The sequence below is a fragment of the Dromiciops gliroides genome, chromosome 2 (assembly GCF_019393635.1).
Source record: "Dromiciops gliroides isolate mDroGli1 chromosome 2, mDroGli1.pri, whole genome shotgun sequence".
Classification (NCBI taxonomy): domain Eukaryota; kingdom Metazoa; phylum Chordata; class Mammalia; order Microbiotheria; family Microbiotheriidae; genus Dromiciops; species Dromiciops gliroides.
In genome coordinates, this window is record NC_057862.1 from 690,237,350 (window position 1) to 690,256,527 (window position 19,178).

General features: G+C 47.1%; 1 protein-coding gene across 2 annotated transcripts in view; it reads left to right on the forward strand.

Annotated features, from left to right (window-relative positions):
- The first annotated feature begins 16,067 nt into the window (after positions 1-16,067).
- LPIN1 (lipin 1) overlaps positions 16,068-19,178 on the forward strand; it is a 132,870-nt gene continuing 129,759 nt past the window's right edge. The window contains exon 1 of one of the 2 annotated variants that reach the window (XM_043985966.1): positions 16,068-16,285. In XM_043985966.1, coding sequence (XP_043841901.1) covers positions 16,205-16,285 — 81 coding nt within the window. In that variant the 5' untranslated portion in view covers positions 16,068-16,204. The remainder of the gene's footprint in view (positions 16,286-19,178) is intronic. The other variant, XM_043985967.1, reaches the window with a different exon arrangement.

Consider the following 19,178-nt stretch of genomic DNA (forward strand, 5'->3'; position numbering starts at 1 on the left):
GTTACTAGATGACTCTGTAGCAGCCTTTCTTCACTCCCAATGCATCCTCCCTTCACTTGTAGAATTGATATTGCCAAGCAGGGGTCTGATGGTGTTATGCCTCTACTCAGGAATTTTCAGGGGCTCCCTATGCCTGCTAGGATCCAATCTCTGTTTAACATTCAAGGTCTTTCCCAACATGTATACACAAGCCGATTACACACCATTCCTCCTGACCCTCAGAGATGTTCCAGCCAAACTGGCTTCCTTAAGGTTTCCCATACCCAGAGATTGGCCATCTCTGAAGCTCTCTTGCTTCTTGTCTCTTTTGGAGTCCATGGATCCCTTCAATGCTCAGCTCAAATAGCACCTCATACAAGATACTTTTTTTTGTTGTTGCTCTCCCTCCCCCTCTCATTGTGAGTGCTCCTCACTCCCCAAATTACTTTGTATTTAATTTGCACATGTTTGGTACACACTTATCTGGATACCATTGGTTTCCCCCAAGTAGGTACTATTTTGTGCGGGATAAGCTCTCTTCATTTTCATCTTTGCATCCTTAGCACACAGCAGCCAGTGCCTGGAACAGCCCATGTACTTGATAACTTGTTGAAGCAAATTTCTAACAAAAAAAATCTGGGTTCAAATCCAGCCTTGGCCACTGTGTGACCTTGGGCAAGTCACTTCATGTCCCCGAGCCTCAGTTTCCTCATTTACAAAATGAGGGGTTTGGATGGCTCCTGAAGACTTCCATCTCCAGTGCTGTGATCCTATGGATTAATAGCCTGGCACTTCTATGCAGTGACCCCTACAGTTTTTCCCAAGAGTTCCATCTAACCATCCTCCATTGAAACCCAAAGTGGATGAAAAGGCACATTGTCCAGATTGGGACAAATGGCACATTGTGATCATTTGTGGGTATATGACTAGGAAAGGAATACAAGCCCACAATCACAGAATCTCACAGTTGGAAAAGGCATCAGAAACCAGAAAACATGACCAGGAATCTTTTCTACAATGTTCCAACAAGTGGTCTTCTGGCCTTGCAGGTCCTTGAGAATTCATTTTTCTTCCACAAGGCAGCCCTTCTCATACTTGAACATGGCCATCCACAGGTCTTTGCTTCCCCAGCCTTCTGAGCATCCCCAGTTTCTGCAGTGGATCCTTGGCAGCACGGCATTCCTGGGAAAGCCACCTCACTGCTCTGGGCCTTGGTTTCCTTCTGTGTAAAATAAAGAAGTTGGGCTGGGAGGCCTCTGAGGTCTCTTCCAGCTCTTGCCCTGAGGTTTCATGACTTCCACTACTGCCCATGTAGTCATTGCATCCATGATGTTCTCTGAGCCCTGTCAGTTCCCCAGCCTCCGGCTCTGGCATAACCTCAGGTTACTTGCTCTCTGCTTCTCCAAGGACTGTCACCTTAGGCACAAGAATCAGCCTGGTCCAGTCTCACAGACAAGAATGAGCCTTGTCTTCTTTCTCTCGGCTTCTGGCTGCAGGTGGTCCTAGACAGGATGAAAGACTTGCTCCTTCCTCAGGAATAAAATCTGTGGCTGTTTTCTCACTTACTGCCCCTTGGGCCCTGCCACCTTCTCTCTTTTCCTCTGTTTTCACTTAGGGGGCAGGGCCTGGCACTGTGAGTTCTGTAGTATGAGAGCTCCCTTTACCAGTGAAGGTGGGCGCCTTCTCTGCAGCCTTAAGTTGTAGAGAGCTGCCCACAGACTACTGAGAGTTAGGTGACTTGCCTAGGGACACACAGTCAGTATGGGTTAAAGGGAGGACTTGAACTCAGTCCTTCTGGCTCTAAAGTCAGCTCTCTCCCCATTATCTCATCAACAACCTAATTTTTAAAACTCCCCAAACCCTACCAAACTATTGTTGATTCTTAGTTTCCTGAAAAGTAACATTTGCTGAATCTTCTCTAATCTGGTCTCTGTGGTAGCCTGTCTTGTTTGTTCTCATCATCCCTAAATCTAAGCACAGCACAGTGAGCCAGAGATACTGTTACTTGATGAGTGTCAGTTCATCCCAGCTCAGAGGGATTAGGGGGCTAAGTCTCAGAAGTGGGCATGTCCTTTGAAGCTTCACCCCTCTGGGCTGTGGTGGGTTGTACCAGCTATGGAACCAACAGCCTAATTCTCCCTCATTCTTCTGTCACCACAAAACTGTGTCTCTTGAGGAACAAGATGTGACTATACAGACAAAAGAGGCATCTGGCCAGAAGGAAACATGAAAGAGAAACATGTTTGCCTATTGCATTAGCTTTCTGAGCTGAGGGTGGGTAGGTTATTCCTCACCAGCTTTGTCACATTGTAACTTTTGCCTTATATGTAGGTAAAAAAGAGGTTTTAGAAAGTGGAGGCTTGGGAAGATGAAACAGTTAATTTGGGATGTTACCTATCCCAAAGGAATTTAAATTTTAAAAGATGCTCCTAAGTGGGGGGAAGGAATCAATTTCTAATGAGGGAATATGAGGCACTTGGCATCAGGTAAGAGATATTTGGGAGTAAAGTGATCATAAGAACATACCACCAGTTAGGCAACCATCGACTTTGCCTATGGGTACGGCCAGATCTAGCTCCTGGTGTGCTCTGGATATAAAAGTGATAGAATATAGAATCCAAATTGCAGGTGACAATGAAATTCCAAAGTTTGTTAGTCTCAGTATGGTGACATAGAAACTCGCCATGCTAAACCCCACTGAAAAACTGAACCTCAGCTTCCCTCAGAAATCCCTTTGACTAGGGGGCAGCTAGGTGGTGCAGTAGATAAAGCACTGGCCCTGGATTCAGGAGGACCTGAGTTCAAATCCAGCCTTAGACCCTTGACATTTACAAGCTGTGTGATCCCGGGCAAGTCACTTAACCCTCATTGTCCCACAAAAAAGGGGGAAAAAAAAGAAATCCCTTTGATTGCCCTAGGCCTCCATTACACTTGGAATATTATGTTTAGTTCTGGGTGTGGGGGTGGGGTTGTATTTTAAGAAGCTGGAGGAATGTCTAGGGCCAGGCAAACAGGATGAGAGGAGGTATTGAGTTTATACAATATGAATATCAATTCAAGGCTTTAAGGATGTTTATCAACCTGCAATCCCACTGGGTGTGGAGAGCATTTCTCCATGAGTCTTTTGGCATTTTCTTGGATCTTTGCATTGTCTAGAAGAGCTAAGTCAATAACAGTAGATCTTCACATAGTGTTTTGGGCAACTTATTTTGACTCTATTTGTCATCTCCTCCCTCCAGACTGTGACCTTCTGAGGGCCAGAATTCCAGAACCACCCATTAGGGTGGAGGTCCTTGAGGGTGGGGAGCATGCTTTACCTTTATTTGTATCTCCTTCCCATTTATGTAGGGCTTTAAGATTCCCAAAGTGCTTTATGCATCAGTCCCTTCCAACTGCCCTTGGAGATAGAGGCTATTATCCCATTTTACAGTTGAGGAAACTGAGTCAGACAGCAGTTAACTGATTTGCTGATAGTCGCACAGCCAGTAAGTATCTAAGAAAGGATGTGAGTTCAGTCAGATTCACCTGGAGATGTTTTTGGCGCACCAGGTCATTGGCTACTTCAGTTTCTTGTTCCCTGACACCTTAGGCTGTGTGGAGATTGGGGCTGTTTTCAGTGAGGCCCATGGGGTCAGAGGGTGCAGGCCAGACCCCTTACACTAGGCCATGGGTCTGGTTAGGGGGGAGAGTCAGGCATAGATACTGCAGAATCAGTAAGACCTGGGTCTTCTTTCCTGGCCTGACACAGTTGTCTCAGATCTTCCACTGAAGGAATGGACCACACTTGGGTGGGAAGAAGAAGACCCAAGTGGGTCGTGGCAGATGGAAGGGGACCTAGAGAGAATCTAGCATCTAGGCCAGTCCTCTTATTTTATTATTATTGTTTTTAAAGTGTCAAGTCCTTTGTTTTGCAGGAACTCTGTTGCAGAGAGGGCCAGTGGGATATTCTGCATTGTATGTTGTGCTGTTTGTTCGTTTCAGTTGTGAGAAAACCCCATTGGGGATTTTCTTGGCAAAGACACTGGAGTGGTTTGCCATTTCCTTCTCCAGCTCATTTTTACAGATGAGGAAACTGAGGCAAACAGGGTTAAGTGACTTGCCCAGGGTCACACAGCTAGTACATGTCTGAGACCAGATTTGAACTCAGGAAGATGAGTCTTCCTGACTCCAGGCTGGGTGCTCTGTGCACTATGGTGCCACCTAGCTGCACTTATATTGCACAGGTATGACATAATAATAACAGCATTTGTGTAGCAATGGAAGGTTCACAAAGCCTTTTGCAAGTAGGTCTCATTTGGACAGCAGAGTCAGCATTCAAACTCAGGTCCTTCCAAATTCCACTGAATCCCTCTGCCTGTGCTTGGAGGACAGAGGGAGCAGTAGTGGAGAGAAGCCAATCAGTCCAATAATCCAGTACTTACCAAAGCTCTTGGGATATAGTAGACACTTCATAAATGATTGTTGACCGAAAATCAAGGTTTCTTGGCAATACCTGGCATGTAGTAGGACCTTAATAAATACTTGTTATTGGTTTTTTTGTTTTTGTTTTTGTTTTTGTTTTTTTTGCGGGGAAATTGGGGTTAAGTGACTTGCCCAGGGTCACACAGCTAGTAAGTGTTAAGTGTCTGAGGCCGGATTTGAACTCAGGTCCTCCTGACTCCAGGGTCGGTGCTCTATCCACTGCGCCACCTGGCTGTCCCTTCCTTATCTTTTTAATGAAGGGATTGGATTAGAGGCTAGAGAGGTCTCTTCTAGCTCTAAATCTATGAGTTGTCAAGTCAACAAGCATTTATTAAGCACCTACTATTTGCCCGGCTTTGTGCTTAGCAGCGGGAAGATTAAGAAAGGCAGAAGCAGTCCCTGCCTTTCCTCAAGGAGCCCACAATCTAATGGGGAAGACAACATCCCAATAGCTGCTCACAAACATACAGGATAAATTGGAATCATCACCAGAGGAAAGACATTAGCGCCAAGGGGGATGGGGAAAGGCTTCCTGGACAAAGGGAGATTTTAGCTGAGACTAGGAGGAATCCAGGGAAAACAGAGAATGGAAATGAAGAGGCGGGCGTTCCAGGGACTGAGGACAGCCAGGGAAAATGCCTGGGATGTCACGATTGGAAGGAGAAGATGGATTCCAATCCTGCCCAGGGACTCATTAGCTGGGTGAGCCAGAGCAGGTCAATCAGATTCTCTGTGCCTCGGTTTCCTCACATGTGGCATGAGCAGGATGGATGGGATGACCTCAATGGTCCCTTTCAGATCCAGTGAATATGCCCCAAGGACCAGGGGAGTGCGCCGACGCCCCTGAACCTCCAGCCTCAGGTCCCTGTCAGCTTGGGCGGCCCTTCCTTCCCTGCACACCTCTTTCTGTGTTATACCCTGACCTGGATTATCTCCCTTTTCCACCTGCTTCTGCCTGGTCCAGGCTGGGAGTCTCTGCCTCATGTGGCTCTCTGCTGCCCCCTGCTGCTGCTGGGTGGGAAGCTCAAGTCCTCCAGGGTCCGTTCCCCCCCCCCCCCCCCCCCCCCCCCCCCCCCCCCCCCCGCTTAAGGTCTAACCTGTTGTTATTGTTAATGTTATCATTAGTGTTACAGAGAATCCTTATTGAAGTACAAGACTTTTGGCTCAGAGGTGGAGGTGACATGAAAAAACAAAACAAAAACCCTGACGTGCTCTGGCTGGCCCCTAGAGGGTAGAACTAGGAACGTCAGGTGGAAGTGGGCCAACTGAGGCTCCATGGGAAGAAAACCCCAGCCCCACTCTGAAATTTTACAGATGAAGAAACTGAGGCTCATCAGCTGGTGAGCTGCTTTGGAGCAGGGATTGTCGTTTGGCTTTCTTTGTATCCCAGTGATTAGCACAGTCTTACACATGGTAGGTGCTTTATAAAGGTTTATTGACTGAATTCCCCAAGATCACACGGGCGGGGTTGAAAGGGAGGTGGGATAATGCAAAAGATCAGGGCTCATAGATAAAGAAACCTTAGAGAGCATCTTTTTCAACACCCTCATTTTACAGAAGAGGATGCCAAGACCCAAGTTGAGTGAGTCACACAAAGGTGTGGGAGAACTGGGATTCGAACTGAGGACCTCTGACTCTGAACCTAGGACACCATTTCTTTGATCTCGAGGAGCCTGATTTTTCTTGTGTGGACCAGTAAGCATTTTCCAAAGGAATTCGCAAAGAAGAACTCTGGGAAAAGTGTTGAACCACGGAAAATATTGGAATAAATTGGAATCACCTGGGGGGGGGGGACTACTTTGAAAGCCCAACTGGAGAAGAAGGACAATAGAGTCAGCAGTTGCTCTGGTATGAGTCAAGGCTCTGCCATTGGCTGGTGGCCTGTGTGACCCCCAACAAGCCACCCAACCTCTCTGAGCCTCAGTTTCCTCAGCTGTCAAACAAGAGACTCTAAGGTCCCTTTCTTCTCTAAAGGATATGATTGTTTGAATGTAAAATTTTTATCTTAAAACAAAACATCTCATTACAGCACAGACATCCCTCACTGGGGCTGCATGGATTACTTTCAAAGCAGAAGGGAGAGTGAACCCCTTTGTCAATTGGATGCTGGGGAGAAGAAGGAGTTCTGCTCTGTTGTCTCAGTTAGGTTGGGCTTTTCACATACACCCTGTCAGAAGGTTTGCTACAGAGCAGGGCTCCCCAAAGCATTTTTGTTCTTTGAGCCCTTAACAGCAACAAAAGTGCTGTGAACCTTCAGAGTACTTGAATCCACTAGTCATAACATTCATTACAATAATTTACTGCCTAAAGCATCATTAAAGAATTTGTAGTCCAAACCCCTTAGGAGAAACAATGGTAGAGTGTAGAGAAAACTGAGCTGGGAGTGAGATGGCCAAGATACCCAGCATCCTGCATGTGGAGTCAGAAGTTCTGGGTTCAAGTTCTACATGTGTCACTACTCTGTGACCTTGGGCAAGGCACTTGCCTTCCCTGGTTTTCATTTCCCATTTTCACAATTCAGGGATTGGTCTAGATCAGGTTCTCCAGGTGTGGTCCCTAGTCCTCTGGGGCTAATGCTGAAACCCTTTCAGGGAACCCACAAAGTCAAAACTCTTTTCATAATAATACTAAGATGTTATTTACCTATTAAAATACTCTTCCCTTTTACAACTACATGTCAGTGGGAGGCTGAATTTTCTTAATCTTCTTCAACTAAGACGATATACTCTGACATTGAATGCAAAAACCCATAAGAAGATACAGCCATCTTCTGTTAAGCCAGATGACACTGCCATCACCATCACCAAACAGCTTGCATCTATCTACAGAGAAGTTTAAGATTTGCAAAATGCTTTATGTATGTTATTTTACTTTATCCTCACAACATTTTACAGGTGAAGAAACTAAGGCAGACCGAGGCTAACTGACTTGCCCTGGGTCACCAAGCTAGAAAGTATCTCAGGTCAGATTTGAACTAAGGTTTTTATCCCTCCCTCCTCCCCACTGAGTTTTAGTCAACAATGCCACTCTTCTCACCAAGTTTTAGTTTGGGGAAATATAATTATTTTTTATTAAAATATGTCATTTTGTTAACATGTGATGGCTTCATTATTGTTACCTTAAAATGAACTAATATAAATAATTTAAAAAATAGTTTTAATTTAGAATACAGTAAATATCAATAGATATAACCCACATAAACAAAATCTTTTTGGGTGAAGGGTCATCAATAATTTTTAAGAATGTAAAATGGCCTCGAGACCAAAAAGTTTGAGAACCACTGGTCTGGATAGCTTCATAGATCCCTTTGAGCTCTATCATTCTGAGATACTGGGAGTTAGGAGATGTGGGTTCAAATCCTGACCCTGGGTCTAACCTGGTCTGTGACCCTGGGCCGGCTCCTCCTGGGGGCCTCCTTTGCAAAATGAGAGAAGGGTTGGGCTGAATGCTTTCCACCTGTTGTCTCAGTCAAAGTGTCTATCACCTTTGGAGTCACTTGGTCCAATACGGATCAAGTGAAGGAGAAAGGGAAAGTTCAGCAAGGATATTATACCTAGGGCATAATCTGTGTTATTTTAGTGTGTTTTAAGTGTCTGGTTTTGTTTTGTTTTTTAACAGAAAGTGGCTGAAATAACACACCTGTGGCTAAATCTAAACAAGTTTAACCTGTTGTATTACCCAGAGAAGATGAAGTCAGTGAGAGAAAACCTTTTCCCCTGCTCCCTTCTCTCCACCCCGAGCTCTTGACTCCAGCCTCCCTTCCCACTCTTAGTACAATCTAGTCAAAGGGGCCTACTTACTATTCCTCAAGCTTGGCTCTCCATCTCCTCCCTCAGGGCCTTTGCCTAGGCTGTCCCTCCCTCTCTACCTTCCTCCTTACTTCTGCCTCTAGAATCCTTAGCTGCCTCTATGGCAAACCCCTCTTGATTCTCCAGTCCCCAGCTTTTAGTGTTATTTCCCTCTTCAAATCATCCTGTGTGCAATTATTTGTGGCAAGACGTCATGATCCAATAAAAAGAGCCTTGTATTTGGAGTTAGAAGATTTGGGTTCAATCATAGTACCCAGCCCACAGGAGAGTTATGAGTCTAAGCAAGTGCTCTGCAAACCTGAGGGCTCTTTATAAAGGACATTATTGTTATTGTTATTTTTATTGTATTTCTTGGATGAATGAGTCCCACAAAACATAGGATGGGAGTTTTTAAGGATACTTTGCCCCCATTTACACAGTCCCTTTCTGACCCTTTGGAATTGAACCAGTGATGTCTGGAGGCTGTGAAAAGAGTCCCTTGGAGCCAGGGAGGATCCTTGTTCTATCCACACCTGGCCTCCTAAGCTCGCACCCATATCATGTTTCATCAGGAAAGAGGCAGTAATAGCTCTCCCTGTCCTGAAGCTTGAGAGAGTCTCGGGATCTGAGCGCAGAGCTGCAGAAGGGAAGGTCTGTGCAATCCCTGAGCAGTCCCCAAGCCATGACCTCAGGAGAGAGGCACCCAGGCAGGAATGGGCCGCCTCTGTGGCTTGAATGGTAGAGAGCAAGAAGGCATGCTTGAGAGTGCTGCGGCCAACATTTCTATCAGTGACTTGAATGAAGGCAGCTATGACCGGCATGCTCATCCAGGTCTCCAGCTGCCAGGATGCTCAGAGGGATAGCTGGATTGCTGGGTGGCCGAATCAGGGGACAAAACGATCTAGACAGGTCTGAAGGATGGTAGGAGAGAAGGTAAATGAACTGAAGAGAAATAGACGTCATCTTACATCAATGGGGCAAGTGAAGGATGGGTCCCTGCAAAGGATGGCCATCTAGCAACGAGTGTGAGAAATCTCCACAGCACATTGCCTGCACATAGCAAACATTTACTAAATGCTTGTTGGCTGATTGAGCCTGAATTGACTTCAGAATGATTCAACAATGTACTAGGGCACTGGGAAAAGCAAATATGACCTTTGGATGCTTTAAGAGAGGATTAATATGATGAGCAAGGGAAGGATAGTCCAGTCATCATATACAAACACCACCATTTTATCCATTGATAAAAATATTGATAAAATTGATTAAAATATTGAACAGCCAAGTCAAACTCATTGTAGACTTTGTCATCATCATCATCATCATCATCTTCTTCTTCTTCTTCTTCTTCTTCGACTTGCCCAGGGTCATACAACTAATAAGTGTTATGTGTTTGAACTCAGGTCCTCCTGAATCCAGGGCTGGTGCTTTATCCACTGGGCTACCTAACTGCTCCTCTTCCCTTTCTTCTTACACGTTCCCTCCTCCTACCTCCATTGGCCTCCTATCTATTCCTCAAACATGATACTCCATCTCTTGACTCTGAATATTTGCTCTGGCTGTGCCTCCTGCCTGGGGTGCTCTCCCTTCTCATCCCTTCCTCCTGCTTCCTTCAAGTTCCAGATGAAATCCCACCTTCTACAAGGAAATATTTACCTTTACCCCTTGAATCTGTTGATTATTGCCACTTTATCCTGTCTATAGCTTGTTTGTACACATTTATTTCCATGTTGTCTTTTCCATTAGACTGTGAGCTCCTCAAAAGTTTTTGACCTTTATTTTTTATCCTCAGCACTTAGCATAACACCTGGTACATCGACTCACAGACCCCCTTTTTTCTTCCTGATTGAAGTTGTTTCTCTTTGTGATTTTAGAATTTAGTTCTTGGGTATCTCCCATTTCTTCTTTACATATTAACTTCCCTTGAAGCATTTTGATTCAATGTCTCTGCAATCTTTGCAATCTGCTTTTCTAAAATCTAGGACAAATTTTGCCCAGATTTTCTCTCTTTCTCTTTCGCGGGCACCAGGATAGAGTGTTTGCTTCCTCCCCAAGGTATCTTTAATTTCTACTCTAGCAGCAATCAGTATTTCCCTGTCAGTAAGAATCAGATTCAGAATGGAATTTCTACTTGTTGCCTCCTCCATCTTTCAAAGGATAAAATTACCATGAAGGCTAATTAAGAAATTCTTAATTGTTCTGCTTTTGGCAGTGAGAGGGGGGAGAGTTCCAGCAGGTGTTTGGGTCACTGGTGTCCCCTCCCCCAACTAGATCATGCCTCTGAGTTGGACCTGTGATGTGTTTTGAAAATTCCTCATCTATTTCCTCTTTCTGCCCAAGTGGTCTATAGAATACTCCAATGACAAAAACACTTCTTTCTCCTTTCTTTGACCTTCACTCAAATATTCTCTCTAGTTCCTAGATTTATTCACATAAGTATACCTCCTTAATATACAATTCTACTCCCCCCTTCCTCCCTCCATTTACTTATTCTATTTCTTTTGAATAAAGCATAGCCCTAGAGAACATGGTCCAGGCATAGTATAAAATGGCACTGGGTCTCACTGGCACTTATGAGGTCAAATTCTCCCCCTCTCTCCACCCCATTAGGGCCTCTTGCAAGTCACCATTCCCTTACTAATTTTAGTTCCCTCTTGAAGGAAGTAGGGTGGTCCCAGGAAATGACTGCTGGGCTTGGAGTTGTGGTAAAAAAATATGAAAGTTTTTAACAGTCGGTTAGGATAACTGAAAGACGCCAGTTTTTGAAGGACCACCCTTTTGGGGAGGAGACGAACAGCCCGCCTGCCGCGCTTTTAAATCTCACAGAGTCAAAGCACCTGAGTTTGAATCCCAGCTCTGCCTCTTACTAGCTGTGTGACCTTGGGCAAGTCATTTGTCTCTGGGTCTCATATAAAATGAGGGGATTGGACTAAATGTAAAGCAGCTAGATTTCACAATGGAGAGAACACAGGAAGACCTGAATTTGACCTTGGACAAAAAGTTCTTTCAGCCTCCATTTCTTCATCTGTAAGATGGGGTTAATATTTACTTCACAGGGTTGGTATGAGGATCAAATGAGTTAATATGTATAGTGCTTTGAGAGATGTCAAGGGCTCTATAATGAGGGGAGCTCACTAGGAAAGTCCCTCTGAGCCTAGAACCACTCCACTTTTGTCCTCTGCAGATTGGGGGTAATTCTTGTCCTGACTACCCTCCCAGGGTTGTTGTAAGTGAACAACTTTGCAAGCCAGAGAGATGGGAATTATTATTTTGGAATGTCTCCCAGGGGGATGTGGGAACTTGGCTGGTCTGCCTTGAATTGTAGCCAGAGGTGGCAAGAACACTTCCCTGCTGGGTACTCCATGTCCTGGAAGCACAAGTTCCAAGTGTAGATTCAGCACTTTCTGTTATCTGTGCTCCGACAAGTTGGGCAAGGAGTAGCTGTACACACATGTGTGCACCCACATCTATGTACCGGTGCATGAATGCATGTACAGCCCCTTCCCTTACACATGTGTGCAGCGATGATGCTTCACACATAAAAGAAGATTATGTACTTGTCATGTCATTTGTCACCTTTTGCCCACGAGTTTCTTAAAATATCTTGCCTGGAGAATGTAAAAATAGCCAGCCCAGAGGCATGGCTCAGTGGAAAGACCTGGAAGCTCTAATGACAGGGGGCTCATCACCTGTATTGTGCCCAGTATGTTGACCTCCTGAGGAGAAAAGATTCAGTAGCAGGAAATGCTGACAACAATCAGCCCAACTCCCAATTCCAAGCACATATTAAGGCTTGCAAAACTTCCCTCACAAACTTCCCTCACAGGGGCAGCTCGAGGTAGTAGAGAGCTTGGAAGCAGGAAGCCCCAGATTCAACCAACTAATCATTGTTTATGAAGTGCCTATTAAACTATCTATCTGTGCCAAGTGCTGCTTCAGATCCAAATCCCCCTCACTGACTGTGTGACCCTGGGTGAGTCTTCTAACTTCTCTGTGTCTTCAACAAATCCCTGGCAGCCTGGCCAAATCCCAGATTGGCTGGATATTTCTCATCATTTTTCTGGGAGGGAGGGGGGGATAGGGATTTCCACACCTCCCTCACTGCCATTTTATATTCAAGAGGTTGGAGGTAGGATCTGAACACAGATCTCCTCTCTTCCCCCCTTTTCTCCTCCTCCTTCTCCTTCATCTTCTCCTCATCTTCCTCTTCCCCTCCTCTTCTTCCCCTCCTCCTCCTCTTCTTCCTCCTCTTCTCCTCATCTTCCTCTTCCCCTCCTCTTCTTCCCCTCCTCCTCCTCTTCTTCCTCCTCTTCTCCTCTTCTTCTTCTTCTTTCACCTCTTCTTCCTCCTCTTCTCCTCCTCTTCCTCTTTTGCCTCCTCCTCTTCTTCCTCTTTTTTTGCTCCTCCTCTTCATCTTCTTTTTTCCTTTTCTTCTTTCACCTCTTTCTTCTCCTCTTCTTTCCCCTCTTCCTCTTCTTCTTTCTTCTTTTCCCTCTTCCTCCTCTTCTCATCCTCTTCTGCCTCCTCCTTTTTCTCTTCTTCATTCTCCTCTTCTTCCTCTTCCCTTGCCTCTTCTTCCTCCCCATCTCCTCCTCTTCTTCTTCCTCCTCTGTTCTTCTTTTTCCTCTTCCTCCTCTTCTGCCTCCCTATCTTCCTCTTCTTCTTTCTTCTCTTCTTTTTCCTCCTCTTCCTCTTCTTCCACTTCTTTCTCCTTCTTCTCCCCCTCCTCTGCCCCCTTCTCCTTCACATCCTCCTCTTCTTCTTCAACTTCCTCCTCTTTCTCCTCCTCTTCTTTTTCTCCCTCTTCCCCTTCTTCTGCCTCCTCCTTCTCCTTCATCTTCTCTCCCTGCCTACTGAAATAATCCAAAGACAAGTGATCAAGATGGGAGTCTTTGGGGAACTGGAGTAATCAATCAATAAGCATTTATTAAACACCTACTATGTACCAGGCCCTGTGCTAAGGTGTGGGAATCCAGGGACAAAAAAGGCACAGTCCCATCCAGTTAGTCACTGAGGCATTGTTGAAGCCCATCCTTCTGACCTCCGTTCCAGTGCCCTACCCACAATTACTAACTGGCTTAGGCTTCCCTTTCTAAGTTTAATGCCTTTTAACAAACATAGAAACATTCCACTTTCTATCTTCATTTGTCCCTTCCTACAATTACAAATTGCTTTGAGCCCTTTAGCACCTTTGATCTTCTTAACAGCCCCTTGATCAGCCAGGGAAGGGATAATATGCCAGCTTCACTTATGTGAAAAATGAGAGATAATGTCTTGTCTGAAGGCATCCAGCTAGTTTGAGATGGAGTTAGAAGCCAGGCTCCTGACTTCTGGCCTAATGCTGTCTCCTCTGTCTCCTGGAGTCTCTCCAGGAGCTACTTTGACCCTTCCTTGCCCTACCTCATGGGGCTTCCTGCCTTTAGATGCCCCAGGCTTCCTCTTCCCCCCATGATCTCAGCTCTTGGACATGCTTTCAATGCTTTTGCTTTGAGGAGTGTCGGGCCCTGGGCTGGTCCCTCTGGAATCCCAAGCTTGAGCTCCCATGGGGGTGAAGTCATCTACTTAGAGATAATCCTTGGACCCCATGGAAGCTGATGAGATCACAGATATGGAGAAGAAAAAGGATTCAGGGTAGATCCTTGGGAGATCCTCATGGTCATTGGTGGGGCAGCAAAGAAAACTGAAACAGAGAGGTCACCCAGGAAGGGGTGGAGCACCAGGAGAAAGCAGCCTCCTACCAACCTAGAGAAGAGAGAGAAGACTTCTGGTCAGAGTTAGCTGGGGTGGGGGGCAGGAGTGGGTTACCATGGGAACAGAACAGATTAAGGAATCGCAAAGTTAGGGCATTTAAGGAAGCACCAATATCTTCTACGCTGAAGTCCACTGCTTTTTGGTGGTAGAGTCTGGAAGAAGGAATGGGGAGCAGGCTGTATTCCAACTTTCCCTTCCTCAACCAGAGACTGGGGGAGAAATGGGAGAAATTAGCCAGTCCAGGGAAGGATGCTGAGGGAAACTGAGCATCCTTAGGAGAGAGCCAGGGTCCAGTGAGAGCAAGAAGATGGAGGGGGTGGAAGAGGAAAGTGATGAGTCCTTTTCCCCCAGAAGTCTTAGCGAGGGCCCAGATGATTCCTCTCTTGTCAAAGGACAGATCCAGGGGATTGTGGCTCAAGTATGGCGGGGGGGTGGGGGGGGTGGGGGAGGGTTAAAGTGAACTCTGAGGTCCACTGCCACTTGAAGATTCTGGAATACTATGTTCTCTATGTACATTGGCTCCAAAGGATGGAGAGATCAGCAAAACCAGAATGGAACAAGCCAGACAAAACAAAAACCCCTCTAACACTTGCAGGGAGGGAATGGGTTTGCTTCTATTGGGATGTGATAACAACAATAGCTTACGTTTTCATAATTTGAAGTTTTCAAAGTGTGTGACAGATACACATATAATCAGGGAGAAGTAAGGGCCTCAGGCTCATTTCCTGCAATTCATTCCCTTTTTTCAGGCAAAGATACTGGGTCCCAGAGATGCCAAGTTATAACAGCCTTTTGAGATTGGTGGTGCAAGTATTTTTTTTTGAGGGGCAATGAGGGTTAAGTGACTTGCCCAGGGTCACACAGCTAGTAAGTGTCAAGTGTCTGAGACCAGATTTGAACTCAGGTCCTCCTGAATCCAGGGCTGGTGCTTTATCCACTGCGCCACTTTGCTGCCCAGTGCAAGTATTCTGATCACCATTTTTCCGATGAGGACTTTGAGGCCCAGAAAGCAGTGCAGTAGAGGGGAAAGAGTGCTCAATTCAGAATTGATGGGCCTGGGTTCAAATTCACCCAATGCCACTTTTTACCTGTGTGAGCTAGCTCATCACAGCTTCTCTGGGCCTCAGTTTCTACATCTGAAAAGTGAGGGAAAGATACCCTAGATGTCTTCTAAGGTCCTTTCTGCCTCTGGATGTCTTCCAGGGGTGAAAAGACGTACCCAGGGTCTTACAGGGAGTAAGTGGCAGAGCTGGGAGTCTGATGTAAAGTGGACAAGTCCATTGGTCTTCCCCTCCTGAAATGCATCATCATTCCCTGGGTATAAATAACCCAGGGACCTTTAAAGTGTTTAGTTTCTTTAAAAATAATAATGTTGGGAGGAGGAGCCTAGGGACTGGGCCAGCAACCCTGGCAGATCAGTCATTATTCTGTGCTTAGAGGTGCCTGGAGTACCTGACAGGGGCTTGTCTAGCATTCCATGGTCTATCAATAAGTCAGCCAGTCAGACAGCAAGCATTTATTAAACACTTACTGTGTGTTACACACTGTGCTAAGCACTACAGAGACAAGGAAAGGTTAAAAAAAGGTCTCTGCTTTCAGGGAGTTCACATGGGGAGGCAACATGCAAACAACTGTGTATGTAAGAGATGTAGATGGTATAAATGTGGGTCATCTCTGAGGGGAAGACATGAACAACTGGGGTAGAATGTGCCCAAGGGGGGATCCCTGGGAGATGGCACTACAAGCGGGAGGCAGGGAGGAGGGACTCTCGTGGAGTTGGGATGTGTCATAGATGGGACCTGAGCCCAGTATTCCTGGCTCTGAGGCCAGCTCCCTAGCCACCATGCCACCCTGCTTCTATAAGAATAACAACAATCATAATTTTTGTCCAAAGTTGTTTTTTGGTTTTTACACTCAGCTCCCCACCCCCGTCCAGGTGGGAAAGGATTTGTGTCCACGCCCAGGCTGTTTCGGCCCTTGTGACTTGGCTCCCAACCTTAAGGAGTCGGTTGCAGGGGAAGAGAGCTGTGAGGAGCCAGGCTCGGGTTTCGGACCTGGCCCGGCTGCCCAGCCACTTGAGTAGGCAAAATTAGCCTGCTCTCACCATCCCTGGGCTATTCCTCCCTCCGCGGCTTTGCAGGAAGTACAGCCGCTCTCGGCAGGCAGACCTGGTCCATCTGGTCCCCAGCTGGAGGGGCTGAGTCTCGGGCACACCTGAACGGAGCATGGACCATGAGGATCCAGCTGAGGGGGCGTCCTTGGAGTCTGCGAGTGGAAAATCCCTCCCAGAATCTGCTTGGTCATGGGTAAGGTACCGCCGCGCCTGTCACCATGGAGGCTGGCCAACAGGCCATCAGGGCGCTCTCTGACCAGCCTCGGGAGGGGAATGGGCTCTCTAGCTCGGAGCAGGAGGGGCGGAGGTCCCTGCTTTGGACCAGATAACACCCCCGCAGCCAACGATCCAGTCAAAGAAAGCGAGAGCGGCCGGTGAGGCCACCCCCGGAGCTATGAGGCAGAGCCCAAAGAAAGAGCCGGGGCTGACCTCGAGCTCCAGGCTTGGTACCGGGGGATGTCGGGCAAGTGGCTGCAAGTTTTCTCTGCTGTGAGAGGAAGGGGTTGGTGCAGATGCTCAGAGATTGGGAGGGGGAAAGGACCCAGGAGCCTCTTTAGCCCACGCCCCTCATTTCGAGAGGAGACTCGCTCCAGTCTGAGCCAATCTCTGGAGGTTCCCTTAGAACATTTCCTGTTCTGAGGCGCTTCCCGGCTCCCACATTCGCTGTTCTAAGGTCCCGTGTTCTCCGACATTCTGTTCCGAGGCTCCTTCCCTTTCACTGGGTCTCGTTATCCTCATTTATCAAGCATGAAGGCACTGGACTCCATGCCCTCGGAGGGCCCTTCCAGCCCTAAAACTATCTTTTGCTCCACCCACCCCTGCTGTATCAGGCATTTATCAGACACACAAAAGCCCTGCCCGGCTCTGGGAGTCTCTGTTTCCTGTTCTAAGGTCCTGCCAGCCCTGACATTCTGAGGTCCTGCTCTTCCAGGTCTGATTGTTGCACAAGGCAAGGCCCCAGGGGCGAGATTTGAACCCAGGCCTCCTTGAGGGCAGGGTCTGTGATTGGCACTTAGTACAGGACTAACGGCTAACTACTTATTGATTGATTGATTGACTGACACCAAATCCAGTGTTCTTTCTACCTCACATTATGGCTCTCAGATTCCTTCCAGTTTGTCATCTATATGTATGGCACCCAGAGGAGAATGCTAAGCAATGAACATTGATTAAGCACCTACTGTATGCAGAGCCCTGGGGGGACACTTTGGCTATCACAGGGGCTTATTGTTTGGTTGGGGACTAATTGATAACTGTCCTCTATGTACAATGTCACATGAAGAGGCCATTAGAGATGAGCCAAGAGGTGGTAACACGGGCTGTGTATGTGGGGAGGTCAGGGAGAGCTTCATGACACAGGTATCATTGGGATTGGGCTCTCAAGGTTGGGTGGAATGAGTCCTGAACATGGCTGGGTTCTAGGCCTACATCCATGGTAATCTGTCTCCTCTCTCCCTTGGCCTTTGGCACCTCCATCTCTTTGGTAATCCCACCCCAGGGCCTGCAGAGATCACCGCCCAGCGCCACCACATTTATTTTGTGAGCACACGAGTGTTTCCACATTGTCTCGCTCCTCAGACTGTGAGCTCCCTGAGGACAGGGCTAGTTTTGCTTTCTTTGAACCGAGGCACTGAGCACAGCATCTTGAGTGCAGTGAGTGCCGCGGAGGTGTTTGTTGACTGCTCAGGCCTCCTCCTGTTTTGCCCACTGGAGAGAACGTGATCTTTGTCTCTTGGCCTCTCCTCAGGTGGGATGCTATTCTCCAGGTGATCTTCCATCACCAGTCATTCCCTGCACTGGATAGAATGTTTAGAAGAAGGTTTGCTGATTTGAGTGAGGTTACTGCTACTGTCCCCGTCCCCAAGGATGCTCTTCGTCTCATAGAAGGCTCTAGGCCGACATCTTGTGTCCTGTCCCAGACCTGAGCCTCAAAGAAGTGTCATCACTGCAGCCCAACATCCCCATCAGACTTTTGGAGAAACGGGGCCCTTGGGATGCAGTTTGGTCATCTGTGATTCACTCGTCCCTTTCTTCTAAGGTGCTTGGAAACCAACTGGGGAGAAAGGATGAGCAGAAAGCAGATGGGGTGGGGGTGGCGAGGCCTCCAAGCTGTTCCAAATCCTTCCGAGGGCTCGTCCTTCCTGCCAAGCACGTGCCGACTGTAACATGAATAGAACTCATCTTGGATCTGTCCACCTTCTTCCCATGCCAGAGGCCTGGACTGATAGATGGACGAGGAGGAGAAGGGATAGCATCCGGTATTTGGGCACGGAGGGCAAATGGGAAAGGGGAAAGGGAGCCCCACGTGGAAGGAAGTGGGTAGAGTTGGAACAGCCCTGACCTTGGAGGAGGGAAAAGGCATTGTTTGCCCTGGACTCTGCCAGTGACTCAGTCTGGCCAAGTGCCCTCCCACCCGGGCCTCAGTTTACTCCTCTGTCAAACCGAGGTGGAGGCTTGGACTCAATCATCCCTAAGGGCCCTCTGGGTTCTGATACACTTCATGGGAATGTTCCACCCAGCTCTGGTGTTCTAGATGCTAAGGTTCCTCTCAGCTCTGACATCCTTTGTTCTAAAGCCTCTCCCAGCTTTGACAATTTTCTGTTCTGTGTTCTGACGTCCCTCTGAGCTCTGACGTTCCGTCATCCCTTAAAGTAACTCCACTGGTTTTCAGAACAATTTATAGGATGTTCCATCTCCTACATGGGACTACTCTTGATTTTCCCAGCTGATAGTGCCTTAAATGACCTCAGATTTTGTACCCACTTATATATGTGTGTGCACGTGCACACACACACAAACACACACACACACACACATATATCCCTTTTCACTCACACAGAACATATGCACCTTGAGGGCAGGGACAATTTCACATTTTGGCCAGGCAATGAGGGTTAAGTGACTTGCCCATGGTCACACAGCTAATAAGTGTCAACTGTCTGAGGCTGGATTTGAACTCAGGTTCTTCTGAATCCAGGGCCTGGCTTTATCCACTGTGCTACCTAGCTGCCCCCAGACAGTTTCACATTTAATTGTATCCTTGGGACCTACTTTATACACAGTGCCCAGCACATAGTAGGTCCTTG